Source organism: Leuciscus leuciscus (genome assembly GCF_965113295.1).
Source record: "Leuciscus leuciscus genome assembly, chromosome: 8".
In the NCBI taxonomy this organism is placed as follows: domain Eukaryota; kingdom Metazoa; phylum Chordata; class Actinopteri; order Cypriniformes; family Leuciscidae; genus Leuciscus; species Leuciscus leuciscus.
In genome coordinates this window covers 23,981,379-24,006,320 of record NC_138732.1, presented here as the reverse complement: position 1 = coordinate 24,006,320, position 24,942 = coordinate 23,981,379, and the positions used below count along the sequence as shown (strand labels likewise).

The 24,942-nt window shown below is 36.8% G+C and overlaps 1 protein-coding gene across 2 annotated transcripts in view; it reads left to right on the top strand.

The window, feature by feature from the left end:
• The first annotated feature begins 10,504 nt into the window (after positions 1–10,504).
• glra1 (glycine receptor, alpha 1) overlaps positions 10,505–24,942 on the top strand; it is a 55,063-nt gene continuing 40,625 nt past the window's right edge. For both annotated transcript variants that reach the window (XM_082177293.1, XM_082177292.1), the window contains exons 1-2: positions 10,505–11,307; positions 18,830–18,954. In XM_082177293.1, coding sequence (XP_082033419.1) covers positions 11,261–11,307; positions 18,830–18,954 — 172 coding nt within the window. In that variant the 5' untranslated portion in view covers positions 10,505–11,260. The remainder of the gene's footprint in view (positions 11,308–18,829; positions 18,955–24,942) is intronic.

The window sequence follows — 24,942 nt, the reverse complement described above, 5'->3', positions numbered from 1 at the left end:
ATACTTAGGATATAATTAAACAGGCTTATCAACTTTTTAAAGAGAGTAGAAAACACTCTTCATCAAATGCTGGGCTTTCAATCAAACTCTGTTGTGCAAATTCTCTGTCATTTAGAAGCAGCCAAATGAGGCATATGAAGGACATTTTGCATGACTGCCTTTATCCTCTAAGACTATGAACAAAGCTAAAAACACAAAAGAAAATACAGCCCAAACTAGATTAAACAGGGGTTCTCTTGCAGTAAAGATAAAGAAAAAACAACAAACAGACATGAAATGCTGTTCATCTGGTCAAAACTGCCATTCACCTCAACAGCTTAGATGAAACTGAAGAAGAAAATGGCTGACTTCACTTATTTGTTTACTCTTATCACCTGTAGGTGTCTCCATATCCCCTCCACAATAACAAACATTTTGGCACAATTCATAATTAATTTATTTTCCCCGTTACAGAGACACAACAATAGACGCCCAGGTTGACTATAGGGATGCGTCCGAGAGCTCAGGCAGATGATTTGTTGCTTCGCTGCCTTATCAGGCAATGACTTTGCAGGCAGCATTAGCGCATGAAGGTACCTCACAAAATTGATTTCGGACAGACTTCTAAAGCAGTGTAACGGTCTAATGATCTACAACATAATAGATAGAAAAATATTTAATGACTACAATAGTAATTTCTCTCTAGAAATGACATCAAAAATGGAAAATGTTGGTCAAAAACGTACATTTACACCCAAACTGACCCCAAACCGAAACTTTCAGATGCCATTTAGATTTTTTAGCTCAGCTGTCACAGAATGGAAAGCACAGGATTGCAGGATATCAAAGGCAGAGAAGGATACTGTACATCTATGATGCCTTCAAAAATACCAGTTTAAGGTAGCCTATCTCAGGAGACATGAAGTGAAGCTAACATTAGATTCGGACATGCCTTGATGCCTTCCTACCTTAGAATGCATCCTCGGAAATTTTGTGAGGAGCTTCAGAGAAGCACACAACTCTAGTTTCAGTGAGTTCAAAAACATTTTTACTTGAAATGCACTTGTCACACAAGCTATCAAAAGGAGTATACTTTGAATGGCTACGCGTTTCGCTGTATGCATACGCTAAGCGTTTGCATCAAAACTAATACTCTGGGCTTTAGCATGGCCCTGTTAGCTCCTGTTGGTAGATGCTGCAACTACAACATCTGAGCGCACAAAATATTTTTCTCCATTGACAGCCATTTAAAAGTAGCTCTGTATTCCAATGAATTATTCATATTAATCCCAAGTGTGAAATGGACTTGATATTTTCCCCCCTGTCTGTTGCCTTTGATGTCATAGCTCAGGATAGTGACTAGTAAAGGGTTTTTGACCATAGTCGTTCTTCGATGCCATGGGTTTGATGCCTAGGAAATGCGTGAATTGAAATATATGTCACTTTGGATTTCTGCACTAAAACAATTATTTGATCTCAGCTGAACAGTTACAGGAAGTCTCTTTTTCACTAAGAGCCTTTCACTCCTCACACATGAATCCTCCATATACAGTAACTTTAGTTTAGTTCCGGAGGGACGTGTAATTGCATTCGTCTCAGGCCAGCAGTACAAGCAGACAAGACTTATGCATTATTCATCTGCATTCCCTTTGCTGTAGTTCAAATTAGAGGTCATCGTCTAGCAGTGGATGAGGTGATATTACACTTGCCCAGCCCACTGGAAATAAACTCGTACCTTGGTGGGAAGAAGAACCATACAACTTTCATTGTATTTACAAGTACCACCATGTGGTTTAGGTATGTTTCAAGGTCTCTCTCTCTCTCGCTAACCTGTCATAATCTCTCCACTTTGACACACTGCAGGTACTCTCACTTCTCATTGATTCTGCTGAAGCAGTAGAGAACTCAACTCAGCACGCTCACCCTAACCCTTTAAGAGTGCAATTAACAACAGAGACACTCTCATTTCTCTTCTCTGGAATGAAATTGATCATTGACATTCATACGTTGGGTAGTGGAGGCACGGATATTATCAGTACAAACAGACAGTGGTGTATTACAAACCTTTGGGCTCTAATAAACCCTAAGACAGAATCGTCTCTTTTCTGGGCTTTGCTGATCTATCATTTAGAGCAGGGGATTTCAAACTCTGCGGCTGTACGGAGATCAGAATCCGAAAGAGCTTTATTACCAAGTGTGCTTGCGCACACAAGGAATTTACCTTGGTATTTAAGCTTCTGGGCCACACATGATGCAAGAGAAAGAAAAATTGATGCAAAATTTGAGAAAGAAACATATTTTTAGGTTAATGTGTACACCTGAAATATTAATAAAACACTACTGTTAAAAAATGTAGGGTCTGTAAGATTTTTTGAAAGGTTTTGGTGTCTCTAATGCTCATAATGGCTGCATTTATTTGATAAAAAATACAATAATATTACGATTTAAGCTAACTTTTTTTCCATGTTAATATATTTTAAAATGTAATTTGTGATGCTAAGCTGAATTTTCAGCATCATTACTCCAGTCTTCAGTGTCACATGATCCTTCAGAATTTGTTCTATTCATTCTATTCTATTCATATCAATGTTGAAAACAGATGTGCTGCTTAATATGTTTGTGGAAACCATGATTTTTTTTTTTTTCAGGAATCTTTTCAAAAGTACAACATTCATTCTTTTGTCATGTCTTTTCTGTCATTTTACTCTCATTTTAATGCATCCTTTCTGAATGAATGTATTCATTTCTTTCAAAGAAAAATGGTAGTGTAGTTATTAATAATAATAATAATAATAATACGAATGGTACTTGAACGGTAGTGTTTTTAATAATAATAATAATTATTTTTATTTATTTTTTAAAGAAGGGGATCCCTTGAAAAGTTTAAATATGGTGGACTAACCTGAAGGCTGGAGATTGAAGTGTTGTACCAATCAGTAAACTTTCGACAATGATGTAACTGACAGGAAAACAATTAATGTAGCTCTATTCCTTGAAAGACAAATATAATATCACTGACTCCTAATGACATCAGATGGGCCCCCATAGGTAGTGGGCCCCTGCCTCAGATTTTTAGATTCCCAGTGATCACCCCAAGCAGTCGTATTCAGAGGTCTTTGCAACCTCAAAACAGGCATCTCTTGTATTATTTTTGAAATAGGACAGTGCTCATTTCAAGGGCAGTCAATGCTGGGGACATAACAGGCTGTGGCAGTAAAGCACCAACCCTGCGATTTATCAGTCTGGCTAAATTAAGGAGATTGCAAAATGTGGTTCCCTGTGTGAATATGAACAAATGTGGCTTTTAATGTGATTGCCGGAGGCGGTTGTGCCATCAGTCAAGGTTAAGGCTTGTTGCGGTCAGGGACTGGTTTCATAGCCATCTTAAGTGTGCAACAACAGTACATGTGGATGCTTTGAAAAAGCACCTGTTAAAATTAATGAGCCAGCTCTCCTCCCTTTATATGCATGAGATACTACTGAAGACATGATGCATCGGATTACAAGACGCACGCTCTCGCGTCCAAAACAAAATGTGGTAATTTACTCTGGCAAGTTGGTGGAGTCATTCATAAGACACTCGGTTAACACATAAACGAATTTGTCAGAACAGACAAATAATCTCGCATCGGCTTCTGCCGATTTGTCACACGGCATCAGCGACACGCGCTCCCTCTGATCATTTTGAGCCTGGATGAGAACCAGAGGATGTGCTCTTTCACTCCAGTGACAGGTGGATTTATCATCCCCATAACAAATGCTAGACACATCTTTCCCCTAAAACTGAAGCCAGATGGAGGGAGGATTCATAACTAGCAAATCGTCTCGGCTGCAGGGTGTTCCTTTTAAAGGGAAGTCGGCAACGACGTTGCAGAGAGGGCAGAAAAAAAATCGCTGACAGTTCCCTGAATTGGCATGTGTGACCTGTTAGCATTGGCTCTCCTCTGCTGTGTGTCCTTGCTCCTGGATGCACGATCTCGGACACAGGTGTGCCCATTCAGCATGAATGATCAATGTTATGTGCCATCCTGCTGTATACAGAGATGGAGTGTGTTTCCCAGTTGCTAAAATGGGTCTGTGTTTTAATATGACCAGGATGGAAAGCGAGGGAACCTCAGTCACGCTTGAGCAAAATTACATCTCCGTTTCCCCAATGAGTAGCTTTTTTTAGATAAATTTTTTTAACGGATATAAATAGGTAGGTCAGTCTGATGCCAGCTGTAAAGAATAGCGCACCTCCAAAGGTCATATAACTCTCCTCACATTATTTACCAGTTAATTTATCGGCTGTAAATGCATGCAGAAGATGTTTTATTGTGCATTTCTATTGCTGCTGAACCACATGTATAGAGATGATTACCAGCAAGCTGTTTCATCAAGAGAGAGATAATATGAGCACGCTACATTGAACTTATGAGTTTGTGCTGCCTTTGTGTTTCCCACTGAAAAAGCTCCTCGTTTATGATGAAGCATACAACACATTTTCAATTCATGGCCTTTCCTGGGGAAACACATCCTTGATTACACTAAGAATATCCTCCATGTCTGCTTCATAAAACTAAATTGGGCCGTGTAGGCTATGGACCATCATAAGTCATTTTGATTAAGTTAGTGATACGCCAGCCGCTACAAAGCCCACTTTTCATTTAGGTAGAGGGGTGGACTGGGAGCTTATGGAAATGCCTGAACAATAATCACAACACCGCATCCTGACTAGTTCAACAATGGTGGAGTTTAGGTTTAACCCTTTAAATATATAAAGACTTCATATATTTACTGCAGCTAAATACCGGTTCGTTGGCAGAAACCTCTAAACACCGCTTTCCTTTGCCAGCAAAAGCCTCTAAGTTCACAGAACCTATCAGAAGCGAATCAACGCGAATCAAATAATATGATTTCAATATGAATAATGGCGTGATATGAGCCAGCTTTCAGTTAACGAGCTGCAAGTTTTTATCCTGTTTGAAGAGATTTTTTTAACTAAACAAGATGTTTAGAACAAGTTTATAGCCTACTAAAACTATACAATTTATGACAATGAATAGTTGAGATTTGACTAATATCAGTTTAATGTTTACTGACTTAACCCCTTACCTGTCAGGGATCACTGGTGATCCCAGATTATTGTAGTTCAAAATATGTTTGAGCTTATATATCTCAATATTAATAACAGTCTGGTTAATTTTGAGTCTTGAACTATAAACTCTCAAGGGTTGGCTTTATAAATGTATGTGTGTTATGTTTCTATTCAGAATTACTTATGAGCAGTAACCTTTTTATTTTGGGTATGTCATGTATGCAGCACTTGCCAAAATTGGGGGTGATGAGGAAGGGTAAGCATGTGAGCCCATGTGAGCATCTGGACCTGAATATAGCTACGATACGGACGTGGCAGTAGTGATTTTGTAACTGTTTACTATGTCTTGTCCAAAGAGGTGCAGTTTTTTGGAGAGAAAAAGCACACATGGACTTATTATTTTTTACTTTTGTACTTTACTGTCACTTTTGGTCAATTTATTGCATCCTAGCTAAAAAATAAGAAAGGGATAATCCACGGCTAGCTGTGCATTAAACAATTTTAATGCACGACGTGTAGGCAAATAAAACACGCGATGTGAAGGGGCATTCAGGTCGTTTAATGCACAGCTAAGAGTGGATTATCGCGCTTATACCATTGTCATTTGCCAGCATTGACAACTTAAAGCTATTGATGTTTGCAGAGCAATATTTAAAGGTGCACTAAGTGATGCCGGGAGTGTTGACATTCGAATTGTTGTCAAACAAAACGGAGGCTAGCTAGACCCTCCCTCCTCCTCATCCCGTCTCCTCCCTCCTCCCCTCCCTTCCGGCATAAAGGAAAGTGAAAGTAGTCACTAAAAACAAAGTTATGTTTTACTGATACTTCATTCAATGTGTAATGTCACCAAGTTAGATAAATGCTTTTATATATTGCAGAACAGAATGCAGAAAAAGAGAAACATTGTCTTAAAATCGTTTCGCCACCTGAGGTTATAACTATAACTATAGCTCCCATAGGACGCAATAATAGCAAGATAACGTTAGCTTCGCGTTTCCCAGTGAGCATAAACAACGGCGGCGTCGTAAACAAATTTAGTCAAAGTTGTCAACAGCCTATAAATGAACATTCAAATCCGTAACAAACAGTGGGTGAAAACAAAAATTCACACAAATTGTCGCCCTACTGTGAATTTGCTTGACCATTTACAATAGAGATTGATCGCTAGCTGAAACATATACATTATCTTGTATTCACCAAAGCTAACGCTGACTGCATAGTTCTAGCTAATTACATCCTTGTGTTGGTTTGGCGAACATGAACGTCAATTTAGAAAGAAAAATGGATTTACCTGTTCTGCAAAAACAGAGCAACTGAATGTCGGATTGGAAGCCCTTCTGCCGGCGGAGTTCTCGCCACATTTCGAGGGTTTTTCCAATGTAAATTCGGGACTTCGCGCGTTCCTTATCCTTGTCCCTCTTCTTTACAATTTGTTCATCGGAACGTCGTCTCTTTAGTCGTGTGTCGGCCATAATTCAAACTTCCCTCTTCATGCTTCTCTCTCGTCTCTCCTCCACACCCCCTTCATGTCCACGCGCACTAACCCCCAAACCACACCCCTCAAATACTTCTTGTCGGTGATTGGCTGGAGCACTGTTTGTTGTGTTTCGTGGTACGGGTGAGCCCAGTTTGTTTTTGTTGCCGTTTGTGGAGCCTGTGGTGTCTACAGAGACCGCGTTTTTTTACAGTGTGTTCAGGGGACAGGCAGCTAGCGGATAGTGAGGAGATGTTTGCTGTATGTGACAAAAAATGTTTTGGCCTAAAAAACGCGTGACATCACTTAGATCACCTTTAACTGGTAAAAATGATGTTAGATCATTCTGTCCACTTTAAATCAGACACAAAGATATAGTATAGTGTGTAAGATTACACTTATTTGAATGAATGAATTATATCATTCATTTGAATTCATTATCGTCTGAGAGAGAGAGAGAGAGCGAGAGAGATGCGTGTGCGAATTATCTGCGTTTGTTCAGCGTCTCATTGTCTATTTACAGCGAAGCTGTAAGTTTAATCACATCAAAACCAGCGATGTTACCCCCCTCGTTGATGACAAATATAATGTATAGCGATTCAGTAGCGAAGCGTTTCGCTATTTGCTAGTTAGCGAAATCGTTTTAAAATCTTGCAAGTGATATTTGTTATGACACCCGCATAACTTTCATTAACTCTATAAGTAAACCCACTTCACCAGCTAATTACTCCCCGATAGTGCCATAGAAATATACAGAGTTACCGCAAAAACAGAAGTTCAAACACAAAATTTCTAAAGATGGCTGCACACTTGTTTCTCTGGCGCATAAGGTCTGTAGAACGGTTATTAAACTGACTAAACGGTTTTATTGCAAAAGCCAATCAGAATCGAGTATTCAGACAGACCATGGTGTACTTTTAAAAAAATTTAAAAGTTTTTTTTTTCTAACAATAAAACCATAATATGCTGCAACTTTCAAAGATAATAGAGGTTAATCAGAAGATACAGTATAGTGCATACAGAAATTTCATTTCTAATGTACATAAAATAATTTCATACTGTGTGCCTGCCGAGTTACATTACATAAGAGAGACATTGAAAATAAATGTGTGGTGTTGGGGTACTCCGTGGCCCGTGGATTGGGAAATACTGAGATGATTCAGTCAGCTCATTCACCTCCCACTGATGGAGATGTGAGATGTTTCTGTGCCTGAACAATAAATGACGGTGCTTTGTTGCATAGCACCATTGAAAATTGACATCCGTCACACTGAAACCAACTGGATTAAATTAGGAGCATTGTCTTATTAGAGAAGAATCAGATATGTTAATTTAGTTTAGATAGATTTTAGACAATACATTAGCTTTTTTTCTTCTTCACTGATATACGCCTATTGTGCTATATGATTGGTCTTTTATGGATAGATAAAGGTCAAGCACTTTTCACTGAAAGTCAGAGTGGAAAACAAAAGTGCAAGAATCTGTTATTTTATCATAAATAAAGTGATCTGGCTCTCCGTTACGTACAACACAGACATGTGAATGGAAATAAATGTTTTATAGTTGCGTTTTCTTCGATTAGTCGTGCCGTTCCGTCAGCTTGTTCAGCGTAATGCTTGTGCTAGCAGTTTTTTAATGGTAAATAACTTTTTAATCTTAAACTATATTTATATACTTAATATACTATATTCAAAGCAGTCAGAAGTGACATTATTCAATTCTGTCAGTGTTTTGGCCCACTTACAACAACGGCAGTGCAGGGGAACAATGCAGAACGGGCGAATCTACCCCCAGTCTCAGCTGCCGAGTTGTTGATAGCTTTAATCACTTCTTTCTGTTCTGTTTGTGTCATGGATAACAAAATTGAACTGAATTTCTAGGCTCTTTATTCATCATGAAATATTAGAGCTGTCAAGGTGTAATAGAGTTTGACAGAGATATACAGAGCATCTGTGTCACAGTTCTGTAAAAACAAATACAAGTGATATCACAGATTCAAACTGATTAAGTGAACGCATCGATAAATACAATAATATAATAGATTTGAGATATAACAACGGATTATTTAATAAATATTTAATATTTAATGATCTTTTTATAAAAACAAGAGGCTATTCCATTCTCATGTACGTATCTCATCCAATGGTAGAAAGACTTGAACTACATGGATGCTGACTGTATTGCACTGTGACATTGTTTATTCGAAACATATGTTTGTTATGATTACGTCATGTTTTTTTGTTTTTTTTTACACTTGCGGCTTTGCACTGGCGAACATTTTGCTTGTTATTATGCCTGCAGTGAAGTGACATTGAGCAGGACAGACTATGAAACCCAACTGCAGTAAACTTCACTCCTGATGTGTGTTTCAAGAATGACGAAGGGGCGGCCGGGGCTAGTTGTCACATGGGATATTTCTCAGTAACTATACGGTTTTGACTCATAAGTCAAATTACACCAATGTGTGTTTTCTCTAGCAAAGGGTTTGTGATTTATTTACAATTACCAAGTTCGAAAACAATTTGAAATTAGACTAAAATCTGTCTTATAAACTAAACTTATAATAACATCATACTGATTTTTAGCGCTGATTAAATCTAATGATCGCTTATCATATCATGTCAAACCGTGCAAATGATTCTTTCTCAAATTAATGTTAACAACATCAGCATTGCGTGACTACATTTAATGTGTATTAGGGCTACCTGTAGTTTAGTTTCCATTTCTGTGCAGTCTAATTTCGAATTGTCATACCAACAAATTAATGTTCCATAGAATGTTCCACTGTTGATTGTCGTTTGAACCTTTCTGGATCCGCCATCGAATTGATAAGTTTAATTATATCAAGTGCTGTGAGAAAAGGCTATAAATCTCCACCTCCAACATCCTCACACGCAACATAGCCTACTAGCCGAGACTCCTTCTTTATGTGTACAGATGTGACGTAATGCTCGACATGCTCAAATTTCCCGCGGAAATCCACCAGTACCACTGGAATGAAAAACATTATTACAAGCTTACCGTTTTGAATCGAGCTAAGGCAAGCAGATAGTTTTGAACACTGGCTGGTTATACTTGCTCAAAAATTTATTTTGAATAATTTTTAACCCAAAAAAGTACGGACTGCAGCTTTAAGGAATGAATAATGATGTTAATAATGCTTTCAAAGTATTGCTTGTTCATGTTAAAAGGATGGTTCATAAAATGATGTCATCATTTACTCACTCTCAAGTTGTTCCAAACCTGTACAGTATATATGTTTTTTTTTCTTCGTTTTTTTCTGCTGAACACAAAAGAAGATATTTTAAAGAGTGTTTGTAACCAAACAGTTGTGGGGCACCATTGACTTCCTTTTTTTTTTTTTTTTTCTTCTCTATATTATGGATGTCAGTGGTGCCCCACTGTTTGGTTACAAACATTCTTCAAAATATCTTCTTTTGTGTTCTGCAGAAGAAAAAAGAAAAAGAAAAAACCTATACTGTACAGGTTTGGAACAACTTGAGGGTGAGTAAATGATGACAGAATCACATTTATGGGTGAGCTATCCCTTTAACTAGAGTCAATGTTAACAAATGAAAACCTATTGCAAAGTGTTACCTTTTAGGACAAAGTAGCAATTGTGTAAAAAAAAAAAAAAAGTGGGGTACAGTAGGCTATCTCCTCGACAATCTAATAAACACAGAATCAAAGCTGGTTGGTCGAAATACCCCAGTGGCTTGAACGGAGTTATAGGCACTGCAGCTCTCTGCCATACAATGCCTTTTTGTTGCATGTTTCTGAAAACTGTGCCATACATAAAATAAAATAAAAAAAATGAAGAAAAAAAAAATGGCCCAAAACAGCGTAGCCCTCGAAGTCCAACATATGGCAATAAATTCCCATCTCCAATCCGTGGAGGAGGCATTTGTCTGTAGTGCCATTCAGACCAATGACAGCAGCATGTGGGCGTGTGTTGAGAGTGTGTGAGGTGCTTTTTGAGTTTAGTAAATGACTGCAGCAAGAAATACTGTGGGGCTGGGGGGCTTCTGAGCGATGGAACAGACCCTGTGTGCTGAAATATCAGCGTTTGGGCTTTTCTGACGAGGATTGAAGAAAAACACTGAAACAAAAAAAATGAGCAGCGTCTCCTAACTGGACCAGACAATGGAAGTAGCTTCATGCAGCACTAACAATTCACCCAAGGGAAACAAGTACGTACTAAATCAGACTACCTCAGCCAGAGGTAGCAGAAACTAACGTGTGTGGCTCGAAAGCGACACATTTCCTCACTGGGATGCATGCAAAAAGAAGCGTGGAGGAAAAGAGCAGACGCGTATGTATATTTTCCCAATGACTTTGGTGGCATTCCAGCACTGTGAGGAGATTTAGTGTGTAGTTTATTTTGTTTTAAATGTTTGCGATGGAGCGTCTTTAGATATCCTCGGCGACTACGCATCTAATGCTGCTATGGATCGTCCGGAATGAACATCTGAATTTATCTCATCGAGTTTTTTCCACAGCGCTGCTTCCACCTGAAATTCCGCAACCCGTATGAAACAGGAGCTCCGCTTCACCTACACAGCCGCTGTCGGGAAAATGACCAGCTCGTCTGTATGCTCTTGAGATTTGTTTGGCCTTTCTGGGAATCTGAAACAAGCAAAGGACGAATCGTGCACCTCAGAAGTGAGAGAAGAAGGAATTGTATGGTGCTCTGAGCTGTAACTACATCTACTCATCTCCAACCTGACACAATGTTCGCACTCGGGATTTATTTGTGGGAAACTATTGTATTTTTCAGGTACGTATCGCGCTGTTTTGATGCGAGAGTGCTTTTTGCTCAAACAGGCTATTTTCTTGTTTTCTATCGAGGTGGTTTCTTTACTTTTGCTGAGAATTGTGTACCCTATAAAAATACAAAAAAATACAAAATCGTCGTATCAGTGATTGAGTCGTTGGCCTGTTAGTTCGTCTGTTGTAATGTTATGTCTGCTAATTTTAAAAATAAATAAACTAAGTAATAATTCCGTGTCATTCAGTCATCCAAGTCAGAAATGGCAAGGATTCATTTTAAACGAGGCTAAATAGCGAACACTAGTGGTCATTCGATGAATAGAAAGTTATCAACAGGCACATATGAAGGCAACAAACTACCTAAAATCATTCAGAGTGTGTGTGTGAGATTTATTTAATAACTTTCTGGAGAGTTTATATATGTATATTACACACACACACACACACACACACACACACACACACACACACACACACACACACACACACACACACACAAATAGGCTATATATTAGCAGTGTCATGATCCCTAAACCTAATAATTCCCAAACTAGGGATATATCATGGCAGATGTGTTGTGATTGACAATGTAATTACATTGTCCATCCATCCATCGGGTCTGTTGTTATACTGTGCAGTTCTATGACAAATTATAGGCCTGTAAAAACTTACACCACCCTTATGCTGCCATGTTTATGCACATTTATTTGAATTACAAAATGAATATTTAATTTTACAGATGCAATCTATTTCAATCATAATCATATTTCATTTATATCATAACACTGATTATCTCAAACGTAAGAATCCTCTATTACAATATCATGAACATATTCACCTTATCTGGCTGGTGGTTTGCAGTAATTATTTTGCATTCTATGGGCAGTGTTTAGTTAATGAACTAGAATCAGGATATTGCAGTCTCAGCTCTTGCTGCTGAACTTTTGCAGAGGCTGTTAATTGATATCTTTCTCCTAGTTTCAGCCTACACTCCAACCTCGTTTCACATGCAGACTTATTACTAAACATTGATCGCTCTATCGACGCTAATGCCACTGACGAATACAAATTGTACACAAACATAATTTGCTCTATGAATTGCATCTCTCTAATTGATTTCCATATTAGCTTGCACATTTTCCATGCAAGGATTGTCACGTGAGAGACTGCTGTGTGCATGTCACTGGAGAAGCAGAGGCATAGCTATTAAAATACATGTGTAAAGCAGTTATGATGTTATGTCATCACACCATCACAATAAAATATGCAGGTAATGCTGTGTTAAGCCAATCCAATTATTGCAGCTGTGTGCATGTAGTGTCTCTACACTGTAAAAGATATGGTAACATCTAAATGAACAGAAACATTATTTATTACGACTGAATAAACAGTAGTTTAGCCCAACGAAAGCAACATATTACAAAATTAAATTTGACAAGATATTGGACCGTGTGACATAACTATCGAATATTTGAGGAAACAAACATTCTAATAATATGACTAAAATATAAACAATATTCTAAAATGACTTAAGAAACAATTGACAAAATAAACTTTTTTTTTTTGATTAACTTTATTTTTGCATTACTTTTCTGTGTTGTTACTCATCAAATGTTGTCCTGCATGTCATCAAAACCCATTAAAATTCAAAATAAACACTTTGTTTATAGGATTTGTTCAAGAAGAGTCAGACAAAATAAAATGAAACAAAGCAAGGACTTATTTTTGTAGTGCTGTGTCAGTGTCCCTCTGTTCCATCAGCCCTTTTAAAAAAAAAAAATTATTTATTTATTTTAAACAATGTAATATCTGTGCTGGTTTGCATGAAGATCCTCTTTGAAAGTTGCATTGCTGTTTGATATTAATGCATATCCCTATTTCTGTTAAATTGCTGCTTGGCTCAATGATGAAAACTATGAAAAAAATTGCACTTGCCTCAATGCCTCAAGGGTTAATATCTACTAATAGAGATTTAGTTTCGGTCTCTCTGGTAATTGTATATGCACAGGTAGTGACTGCAGCGCCGGATACATATATGATCTCAATTTTGTGCTCTTCTGTAGAGCTTTTCAAATCTAATTTTTCCACTCAAAGTGGAGGGAAATGAGGGGAAGGATGGCTTGTTCATCATCTAAAGAAAAAAAAAAGCTATAAATAGTATTCATTGTAACCATTATTTTTAGGAAGGATCATTCCTAACTCCTAATGCATCATTAATAATCAAAGACAGGATTGTACCACAAATAGCACTGACCCATCACTAGCAATACTCATTTTGATTTTGGATCCACCACCTTTCTTTCTATCTGAGAGGTTATTATTTATTGAGGTCTGTGCTAAAATGAAGATTTGAAGATCAAGTAATTTGGGGTTTATTCTGACATGTTCTCTTCTGTCCTTCAGTAACCGCATTGACAAATTGAGAGCAGCTTGAAGAAATGCCATCTTGGTGCCAGAGAGGCCTTTGATTTCTTGAGTGTTACAAGATCAATAAGGATTGTGTTCATCAGTGGTCCTAAGAACATAATGAGCTACACTTAGGGCTAATGATTGGATCCTCACATTAAAGTATGCAGGTCTCTGGGTTGTTTGCATATATTTTCTGGCAGGAGGCTCTGGTTTGGTTCCTGCTGCATCAGCAGAAGGATCAGGCCCTCTCCACTGCCATGACCAGCATCAAGGTTCATTTGTTCAGTGCTGTCTTGATCAGTGAAACCATTAATTGCTAAAGATGCAGTTTAAAGGTAGGGTAGGCAATTTCGGAGAGGCTAGTAATAGCAAGCTAGCTTCCCTTCAAACCTCCTTCAAAACATAGGAACGAACACAGCAACAGCAAAGTATGCAAAGCGTCATGAGAGACGGCGTTAAATTACCTCATGTGTCAAAGCACATAACATTACAGGGCTCGACATTAAGGCTTGTCCGCTTGTCCGGGACAAGTGGATTTTTTTGAAGGACAAGTGGAAGAGAAAATTAGTTGTCCCACTGGACAAGTTAAATTTCAAACAAAATAAAATGCCATGTTACTTCACGTTATGTGCCACTCATTACGTCTATTTTACAGATTTAATTTTACCAATTTGAAACAAACACATTTTTTTCCCCACAATCCGTCAAACCAGCGTCCAACTCAGCATGCTTTGATTGGCCAATCAGGAGTCGGTCCAAGTTTAAACATTTTTTACTTGCCTCAAAGAACAGTGGTGGAGAGTGTGGCCAGGAAAAGCTCCAAAAACAAGTCACCTTACACCAACAGCACCATACGAATTAAAACGGGAATGAAAATTTGTAACCAAATGGAAAGATGAATTTGACTGGGTTATTTATAAAGACGGAGTAATGTTCTGTGGCGTCTGTCGGGGGCAACCCAACCTGGCTGACAAGTAAGTGACGTTAGCTAGCTAGCGTCGGCAGCCGTGTACTGTAAACAAGCATTAACAGCATTTGTATTGGTTAAATGTACATAGTTAAATATTAGCTAATGTTCAGATGTAAAGTAGCTACACGTTTTAAAGTATCCCTTGGTAAATCAGCCTCTACTGCCTCTGGTGATACACTGCACACCAGCGTGCGAAGTATTACTTTGTATTATGGAGTCTGGAGATCCTTATTTCTTGTTGAAGGGGAACTCTATTCTTGGGACACGTTCCTTTCTACTGTTTCAACTCAATTGTATTAATATTGATAGTGTTTGGATGCTTTCAATGGTTTGTTCGAATTCTGCATTAGCAAAACACCAAAAAATAAATTATAAAATTATAAATCTTTACCCGGACAAGTGACTTTTGAGCATGGACAAGTGAAACATAAATTTACTTGTCCGAAGGATCAAGCCCTGCATTACAATAATAATCAATGTAATCAACTTACAGAGCTCTTATTTGTACCACCTGACTGCTGCAGATTTATTTCAGCGTTGATAGTGATGTCAGAGAAACGCATACATTTGAGTCTGAGGACGTGAACCGCTCTGAGTGGAACGTCACGGGTTGCCATCTTGTAATTACAGTTATGACATGGCGTGACCGCAGCATAAGCTCTTTGTTTTGGTTCAGGAGGAACTGTAAAAGGCGACTGCTGTTTGTTTTTGCCGCTCGGTGACTCTGCATAGCCTCATGAAACACTAATGACGTGTGATGTTTGTGTGAGCAGGGTGTGCGGAGGTATGGAAATACACACACTGATAGCCAGTTAGGACATCCTATTATTGCATTCGGACCGAGTGCAATGATTGGACGAATATTTTTCTGTCTTGAGACTTCCACAGAAGATATATGCAGGTACATGTTTTTTAAATATTTAGACCACTTCTATTATTGATTGCTATCAGGATGTGAAGAGAATTTCAACCAGTATAACAAAAAGAAAATTGCCTACCCTACTTTTAAAACCCACATTATGTTTCCAGCTTACTCCATCTTTTGTCAGCTACTGGTTACAATGAGATGGATATGCAGGGAACCAAAACTAATAGCGACTGTATCCTCAGATTTCACACTGTCACCAAGATTTTTTCGATGGTGTGTTCATGTAAAGAGCCTATAGTCACAGAGAATAGCTCTGGAAGAGACTCAATAATCTGGCATGCCATGACTAATCTCATTATGCTTGCATTGCAAAATTTTACATTAAACACAAATGAATGTGTTTCTCACAATGGGATGATACACACACACACACACACACACTATATATAATTAATTCCTGGGATTCTGTAATATTTCAGATTTAGACTTTTTAATGTGGTGTTCACCAAAATAAAATAAAAATTCACAATATTTTGTATGTCCATTATAATGAATAAAAATAATGATTGCATTTAAATAATTTTTATCTTAATATCTTATTTCTATCTTACTCTAAGCATTTTGTCATGTCCCTAAGGCACTTCACTGAATTTGTACTTATTTAACAAATATTTCCCTAAATATTTGACAAAATGTGCATAGTGTCTATATTATTTTCTTGTGGAAAAAAAGCTATTTTATAAGAAAAACGATTATAGTCATGTCCCTCAGTCTGAACTCAACCCCGTCATGCCAACCATTCTCCACCACTCATCATTGAAATGACATCATTCAGGTCTCTTTAACAGTGGTGCAGAAGATGGTAAGTAGTTTCAGCATTTTTATTCATATTTTCGAGGCGTATTATAGTCAGGGAGGGTACTGTCAAGCTTAACAACTCAACCCCATCACATAAAATTAAGATGGAGAATTATTATTTCTCAATTTTATTTAATGACATAAGTAAATGCAATGTACTTATTTCATTGCTGCCATGTATGGTCTACTTTAAATTTTTGGATCAACATTATTGTTAGGGACAATTCAGTGTCGCTGAATATTGATGGGGACATGTCCCTAGCGTCCCTGCTCAATTCTGTGTCCTTGATACACACACGCGTGTTATGTTTTCATGTTCTATGGGGACTTTCCATTGACATAATGATTTCTATACTGTACAAACTGTCTCTTCTCTCCCCGTACACTAAACCTACACATCACAGAAAACGTTCTGTGTTTGTACGTTTTCAAAAAACATCAGTTAGAATGATTTCTAAGCTGTTTTCCCATGGCGACCAAAAAATGTCCCCACAAGGACAATGATTTTGGATATTGCCGTCTTTGTGGGGATATTATGTCCCCATAATATAGTGTTTACCAGGCCACACACACACACGCTGCATTTATTTGATCATAAATATAGTAATATTGTGAAATGTTACAACTTACAATTTTGTTTTCTGGTTTTATCATTTATTCCTGTGATGGTAAAGCCTAATTTTCAGCATCATTACTCCAGTCTTCAGTGTCACATTATCCTTCAGAAATCATTCTAATATGATTATTTGACGCTCAAGAAACATTTATTATTTTTATCAACGTTGAAAACAGTTGTACTAGCCATTATACTATTATACCTTTTTTAAGGATTTTTTTCTCTAAAGAAAAGAAAGTTCAAAAGAACAGCACTTATTTAAATTAGAAATCTTTTGTAACAATGTAAAAGTCTTTACTATCAATTTCTTTTATATCTGAATTTATTAATTTATTTTCTACACCTGTATCTACAGAGTTGAGCTTTTTTTTCTCATGCTGTTCATTTTGAACCATTCAGCGTGTGTTAAAATGAAAGAGTTTAATTAAAATTGATTAACAATCTTTTGTTAAGGTGTTAAGACCGATCACGCATTATGTTTAGATTTAAAAGAGATATGTTGAGCTGCATTTCCCAGAATATTCTCTATGACGCATTCACATTTAAATGCCATACACTTCTCCAATTTAATAGTTGCCCAACACCAGTAAATGTTAATGAGCAGAAAGAATAATGATGTGCGGAATGGAAAAAGCCTGACTGTTGCTTATTTCGAAAATAAAAAGGATAAGTGGTGACGCAGAAAGTCAATGGACATGAAAGAATAATGGATATGCTGCCGAAACAGTTAGACAGGATTCAGTGGCTGGTTAAGAAAATAGAGCAATTCCCTTCAAAGAAAGACCCATGAAATTGGCAAGAACAGGACCATGTCTCAAGGACTTAGGTGAAATCAATATACCACAGGCTCTTTTATGATTATTATCCTCCATTTTTGTCAGACACACTGGTGCTGTATATGAAAAAAAAAAAAAGTCCATTGTTCCTGTGAGTTTTCAGTAATCAGGTATGTGAGAGGACTAACATAAGTCAATAGATATTAAAGTCCATCATGTTGCACAGAGACTTGGCAATTAAATGTAGGGCAGATAAAGAGCCCTATGGAAGCAGTTAAAATGTGACTAATCAGCACTAAAAGTGGTCTTAGGCTAAAAATCCCATGGGATAAGTTATCATGTGACTCGCAGGCCAGTTAGTGACCTGACTTTTAGTGTGAATTCAGTGGGCGGGTTACACTGAGGTTTCAAAGGGATGGACATGCACCCTGTTATCACTTATTAAGCTCTAATGGCTTTCAATGCTAATGAAGACACAGATATACTCCTGTATGACGAGGTCTTGATTCATTTCCATGTTCATTTAGCTTTTTCATGGATTCTCTTTTGGTCTAAAGTGAATTAGCTTCAGCTCTGGAGATTTAAATCCAAAGCTTGTCTATTGTTTAATATCACTTTTTGAAAACGACAGCATTTAATGAATGAATGAAAGCGAGGCTGTGAGGGATACACGTGCATCTCCTCAGTGGGTTGTACTGATATTTAATGCGTTTTTGGATTGTTCTGCTGATAAAAAACACTGCAAACATATCTTTCCAAGAAATTTCAGTTGACCAAAACTCTGGGCAATGTGAGCTGTGGAAAATTATGTGATCTAGGAGTTTTATACTGCTTTTTACAGCAGATGCCATTGAAAAAACGGGCAAGTCTATCCCTCACAGCCTCGCTTTCATGTCATGGCGCTTCTCCGAATAAGGTCTATTGGTTTACCAAAGGGTAAAAAGTGTAATTGTAATTGAATATATATATATCATAATGCAGTGCCTGTCCTCCTCTGTTCTTTAACGCACATGTCTTTCTCCCATTCCACAGCTTGGCAGCGTCCCAACAAGCAGCGGCTCGGAAAGCTGCCTCCCCCATGCCCCCGTCAGAATTCCTGGACAAGCTTATGGGAAAAGTGTCCGGTTATGATGCAAGAATCAGACCTAATTTCAAAGGTAGGTGTATCTACCAAGACACTGTTGGATATCACAGGAATGTAGCCAAGCGGTACTTTAAAATGTTTAAATAGTTGGAAATGTAATGCAAGAATATACGATAAATGTATATGGACTATTTGTCAGTAAATGGAAACAAGGGATGTATTGTTATAATAATCCCAAAAAAATTCCACAAACACGCATAGTTTTCCTGTACAAAGGATTTTCAGATTCTGATTTCAAAGGATATTGCATCCAAACCTGATACCCAAAATTTAAATTATTCTCTTAAGATTTTTTAATAATAATAGAATAGCAGCCTGCTATATACCTCAGTGCATGACAGATACTGTTTAGGATAGATTATATAGAGTGGATACTTTCTGAATTACCTGTACAGTAGTTATATTAAGAAAGCTTTTGGCTACATTGCTGTTCCTTTTCCATGATCTCGAATCATTATCCTGAGTGAATGTCTGTGGTGGGACTCGGTATCCTCTATATTATATTGTGACGTGTGCTGGCAATGTTAGTAATAGCCACTGCAAGATACATGTCAGAGGTTTCCTTATATTCAACAATATATTAATGTCAATCCCTGCAAATTACAGTCTGCCTGTTTCTTAGCTATTCTTGGAAATATACTTAAAAAAAAAATTTTTTTTTTAGCTGTGTTAAAAGCAATACCTTGTCTTTTAATACATATATTAATTACAAAATACAAACTAAATAATATATTAGAAATATTTGTGACAATGTTGTGTACACATAAACACAGATGCAAGATTAAAAGCTATGTATTTCTTTCCCTTACAGTTTTTTTCTGCATTTATAGTGACTACTGCACTATTACGTAGTGTATATAATGTGCAGCAGTTGATTAAAGAAAGTGTATATATTCACTTCTTATGTATTGTGTTTGTGTGCATATAATTTTGTATATATTCAATTCAATTCGAATAATGATCTGTTTGAATGCATATTGTTTATAGAGCCAAATGTATCAGTTGTTTGACCAGTAACACTTTATAATAAATTTAGCAAACTATTAAATGATATAATGCTTAACAAATCATTATTGTACAGTGAAATATGATCTGCTGATCTGTTAAGCTTTATGTAATGTTTAATTATTGATTAATGAAAGATATTATAAAGTGTTCTCTTTTGACCAAGATAATATGTTTAATGTAATGCTAAATTATATTTTAAAGAGTAAAAAATCTGTATATGTACAATCTCACTCTTCCTTTGAAAATATAGGTAGGTAAAACCATTACTGAATGATAGGAACATTACAATAATGTATGCTGGGACTTTGTCCAGACTGTTAAACCTGCTTGAACGCTTAAATGGCAGAGGGTTACCATCTGATTTTGAGTGGCCTTGCATCTTAACCTTGCTTGTGGCAACGAATTTCTCTCTTTTATTTATTTATTTATTTATTTATTTATTTATTTTTGTTGACAGTCAGTGCTGTGATATGGTGAATGAAGTCTGACGTCTTCAATTTTTGCTGTTTGCTGAGTTTTGCTGCAACCTGAATGGCGTCGGTTGATTGTTTTCTCACTTAAATTTACCCAGAAGAAGCAAATATTCTCAACATCATAAACTCCGCATTGCCTTTATGGTTTCAATGTGTAATTTAAACCCTAATTGTCAGAAATTATATATAATATATATAAATATAACAAAAGTTACAATGGCAGTTGATATCCGCTGTATGAATAAACACTGGCCCTCATTCGTGATTTCATTATGTAATTCATTCACTTCATTTTATAAGGGCACATGGGTCCCATGGTCACATGACCAGACCAGACATTATGAAATACAAAGGTTCGTCACAGCTGTCAGGTCAAGCATGTAACTACACTCTGAGCCGGAAGCTCGCGCGTCCTCAGACAGTTTTCTGTGCTCCACTGTAGAACGCATTCCCTAAAATTCATGTAGCAGGAAGCCTGACAGCATATCTTGATACATTTCTGAAGGAAAAGCCGAGAGAGAACATTTCAAGGGTCCTAGGCTCCTACGTAAACAGCATCTGATGTGTGAAGACATTTTTTCCAGCTCATGGTGAGGAGGAGGAGTTCACCTCCTCTGATTACTGCCTCTCCTGCAAATTTGGTCGTACAGCAATAGTGAAAAAGGGAGTGAAAAAGATAAGAATTGCCTGAAGCAACGAATGTGCTGGCATGAGAAGAAATTACACTGATCATGACTGGGACTCACAGTGGGAAATCCTTCCAACTGATTTAGCCGGGACCATTTGAAATGGAAAGATCATAGTCTGGCACATTTGGGGCACCCCATGCAGCTAGGACCAGGATTTATATATTTTCAGATCATAATCTTTCACATGTAAATTTTCAGTCAATGAATAATGTAAGATTTTATTTTAATAAGGCTGAAGTGTGTAATTTTTGGTAACCCTTTCCAACAAGGTTCAGTTCATTGTTTATGCATTAAATGTCATTAACTATCAATGCATTTATTAATTCAGGTTCATGTTCATTTTTACATTTGTATTTTTTGTAATTTTTTTATTACATTTATAACTTAAAATTAACATATTACGACTGAATACGAATTTACAATGAATGAGTCCATTTACATTACTGTTCAAAAAACAGAGAAAGGGGACGAAAAATAAGTTACAAATTTATTATGCCATCTTTAAGGAAGCGCAAAAAAATTTACATGTATTAAACTGTTTAAAAAATAGACTGTAATATCAGCCAAATCGAAGTATTTCGTTGAGCTAATAGAAGAAAAAAAAACGCTAACAATCCTAGGTCGTTATTTAATATTATAAATACAGTTATAAACCCTCCTATATTAAATCTAGATCCGACCCCATTGATATGCGAGAACTTAATTAATTCATTTAAAACTAAGATTGAGAATCTTCAAGGAATTATCCCACAAATGAGCAGTGACTTTTTAGGCCTTGTTACACAGACTGCAGTTTTTAATCAGTTTGAACTCATTACATTTCAGCGGCTGCGGGAAATTGTAAGCAGGCTGAAACCTACCGGGTCAGTTATAGATCTGGTTCCTCCATGGTTTTTAAAAGAAAACATTGAGGTTATTGGACCTAGTATTCTTCAAATTGTGAATAAAAGCTTAGACACAGGTATATTTCCTAGCATGCTGAAACAGGCCTTTGTGCAACCTGTACTAAAAAAAACCCCAAATTTGATCCAACTGACTTGACTCATTTCAGACTCTCATCTCTCATTTATGTCAAAATTTAGAAAAAGTGGTGTTTAATCAACTACATGTTTACTTAGAACAGAATAATATTGGTGAAGTTTACCAGTCTGGTTTTAAGAAGCATCATTCCACAGAGACTGCCCTTGTAAAAGTGTTCAATGATTTACTGATGACAGTGGATGCTGGTGATTCAGTAGTGTTAGTTTTATTAGACCTAACTGCAGCTTTTGATACAATAGATCACACGGTAATGCTTTCGCGGCTAGAAGAGTAGGGATTCAGGGGAAGAAAGGCCCTAAATTGGTTTAAGTCATACCTGACTGCTAGAAGCATGGCTGTAAGATTTGACTTGTTATACATCAAGATCAACGTCACTAATATGTGGTGTGCCACAAGGCTCTATCCTGGCCCCAACGCTCTTTTCGCTTTATATGCTCCCGTTGGAAGACATTTTCAAGAGGTATGACATCGCATTTCATTGCTATACAGATGACTTGCAAATATATTTACCGTTAATAAGTGGAAATAGCTTGGAACCTCTGATGTCCTGCCTGTCTGATCTTAAATCATGGCTGGCTTCTAACTTTTTATATCTCAATGAAAATAAGACGGAGGTTGTAGTGTTTGGCCCCAGAGGAACAAGGGGCGCAGCAGAGTTAAATTTCTGCCCACTGTCATTATATGTTAAAGAACGTGTTAAAAACTTGGGTGTTTATATTGATAGCTCCCTGAAGTTGAATGCACAGATAAATCTTGTGGTAAAGTGGTTTTCATCTGAGAAATCTGGCTAAGATGAAATCATGTCTGACGTATAAGAGCCTTGAAATGGCAAACCATGCTCTTATATCATCAAGACTTGATTATTGTAATTCTTTATATATAAGGGTATTTGTCAAGCATCTATTCTACTGTTGCAAAAGGTTCAAAACGCTGCAGATTTTTTACAAAAATTAAAAAACGTCAACACATCCATCCATCCTTGGTCTCTTGGCTCCCTGTAAAAAGGATTGATTTTGAATTTCTTTTATTGGTGTATCAATCTCTTCATGGCCTTGCACCGACTTATTTATCAGATCTGTTAATGCAGTATCAGACAGGAAGAACTTTGATATCATCAACTCAAAATTTGCTGAAAATTCCAAGGACCAAGTTAAGCCAGAAAGGGGATTGTGCATTTGGGGTAGTAGCGCCAAGACTTTGGAATAGCTTACCATTACATGTTAGGGACGCTGACTCTGTACATGTTTTTAAAGTACAACTTAAGACACATTTGTTTGCCATGGCCTATTCATCCTTTTGATGATGATTTTTTTTCTTTTTATTCTATTACTATTGTACTATTTTGTCTATCTTACTGAGATAATGTAAAGCACATTGGTCAACATGTGTTGTTTTAATAGTGCTATACAAATAAAAGTGACATTAACATTGAGACATTAACACTGCATTATCAATATTTCACAATATTACTGTTTTATATATTTTGTATTTTATTACAACATAAAGTAACTGTCTACTATGTTAATGCATTTTAAAATGTATTTTGTTCCTGCGATGGAAAAAGCTGAATTTTCAGCATCATTATTCCAGTCTTCAGTGTCACATGATCCTTCAGAAATCGTTTCTTATTATCTTGAAAACAGTTGTGCTGCTTATTATTTTTATTATTATAATTTAAACAAAATTTGGTGGAAACCATGAAACATTTTTTAGGATTCTTTGATTAATAGAACATTCAAAAGAACTGCATTTATTTGAAATAGAAAGCTTTTGTAACATTATAAATGTTTTTACTGTCACTCAATTTAATGCATTACTTACTTTGAAAAAAAAATCTTACTGAACCAAACTTTTGAACGGTTGGGTATTGTACAATAATTATTAGTTTGGCCTATTTTTTTCATATATACATATACATACATACATACATATATATACATATATATATATATATATATATATATATATATATATACATACAGTATATATATATATATATATACAGTATATATATGAAGAGTTCAGATGCAAAAGCCTCTAAGTGCCATCTGAAATTTTCTTCTAGAATGATAATTTTTATCAAGCTCGTATATTTAAGTTCAATAATTTCACTTAAATGGCAATGCAAATTACCTATTAATTGTCATTTCAGTGAAATTACTTAACTTAAATATACAAGCTTTATAAAAATGATCATTCTAGAAGAAAATTTCAGATGGCACTTAGAGGCTTTTGCATCTGAACTCTTCATATATATATAGCCTATATACCTAATGTATTAACTGATGTTAACTAGTTTACCTTATTGGTAAGTGTTTCTTTGCCATTGCCATTGCCTATGCCATTTTCATATGCATTTCACCAAAATGTGTATCAAAAAGAGCATCCTGACCAGCTCAGCACAGCGGCATTGACTCAACCTTGAGGCGGTACTATCTGTCTAGCTGACCAAGAGTGAACAGGGGTGAAACCAAAAAAAGAAAAGAAAAAAAAATGTATTCCGTTTGGTACCACAGATATTACACACTTTAGCCTCAGTTTTTCTGGAATAGACCATATCTTAGCGCTCGCTGACAGATCAAAGTGCTGCGTTAAACAAATTGGGGACGTGTGAACCTGAGAGGAGCGGGGACAGTTGGTCCGCTAGCTTGAGCTGTAATCTGCGGCCGCTAGTGATGAATGCTTTGGAATGCAGCTGCGCCTCCCGTACCCACGTTAACCTTGTCCCTTCTCATCAGTCACAGCGAGGAGCTACGAGGCCGACAGCCACGAGGTGCTACAGATTCCGCC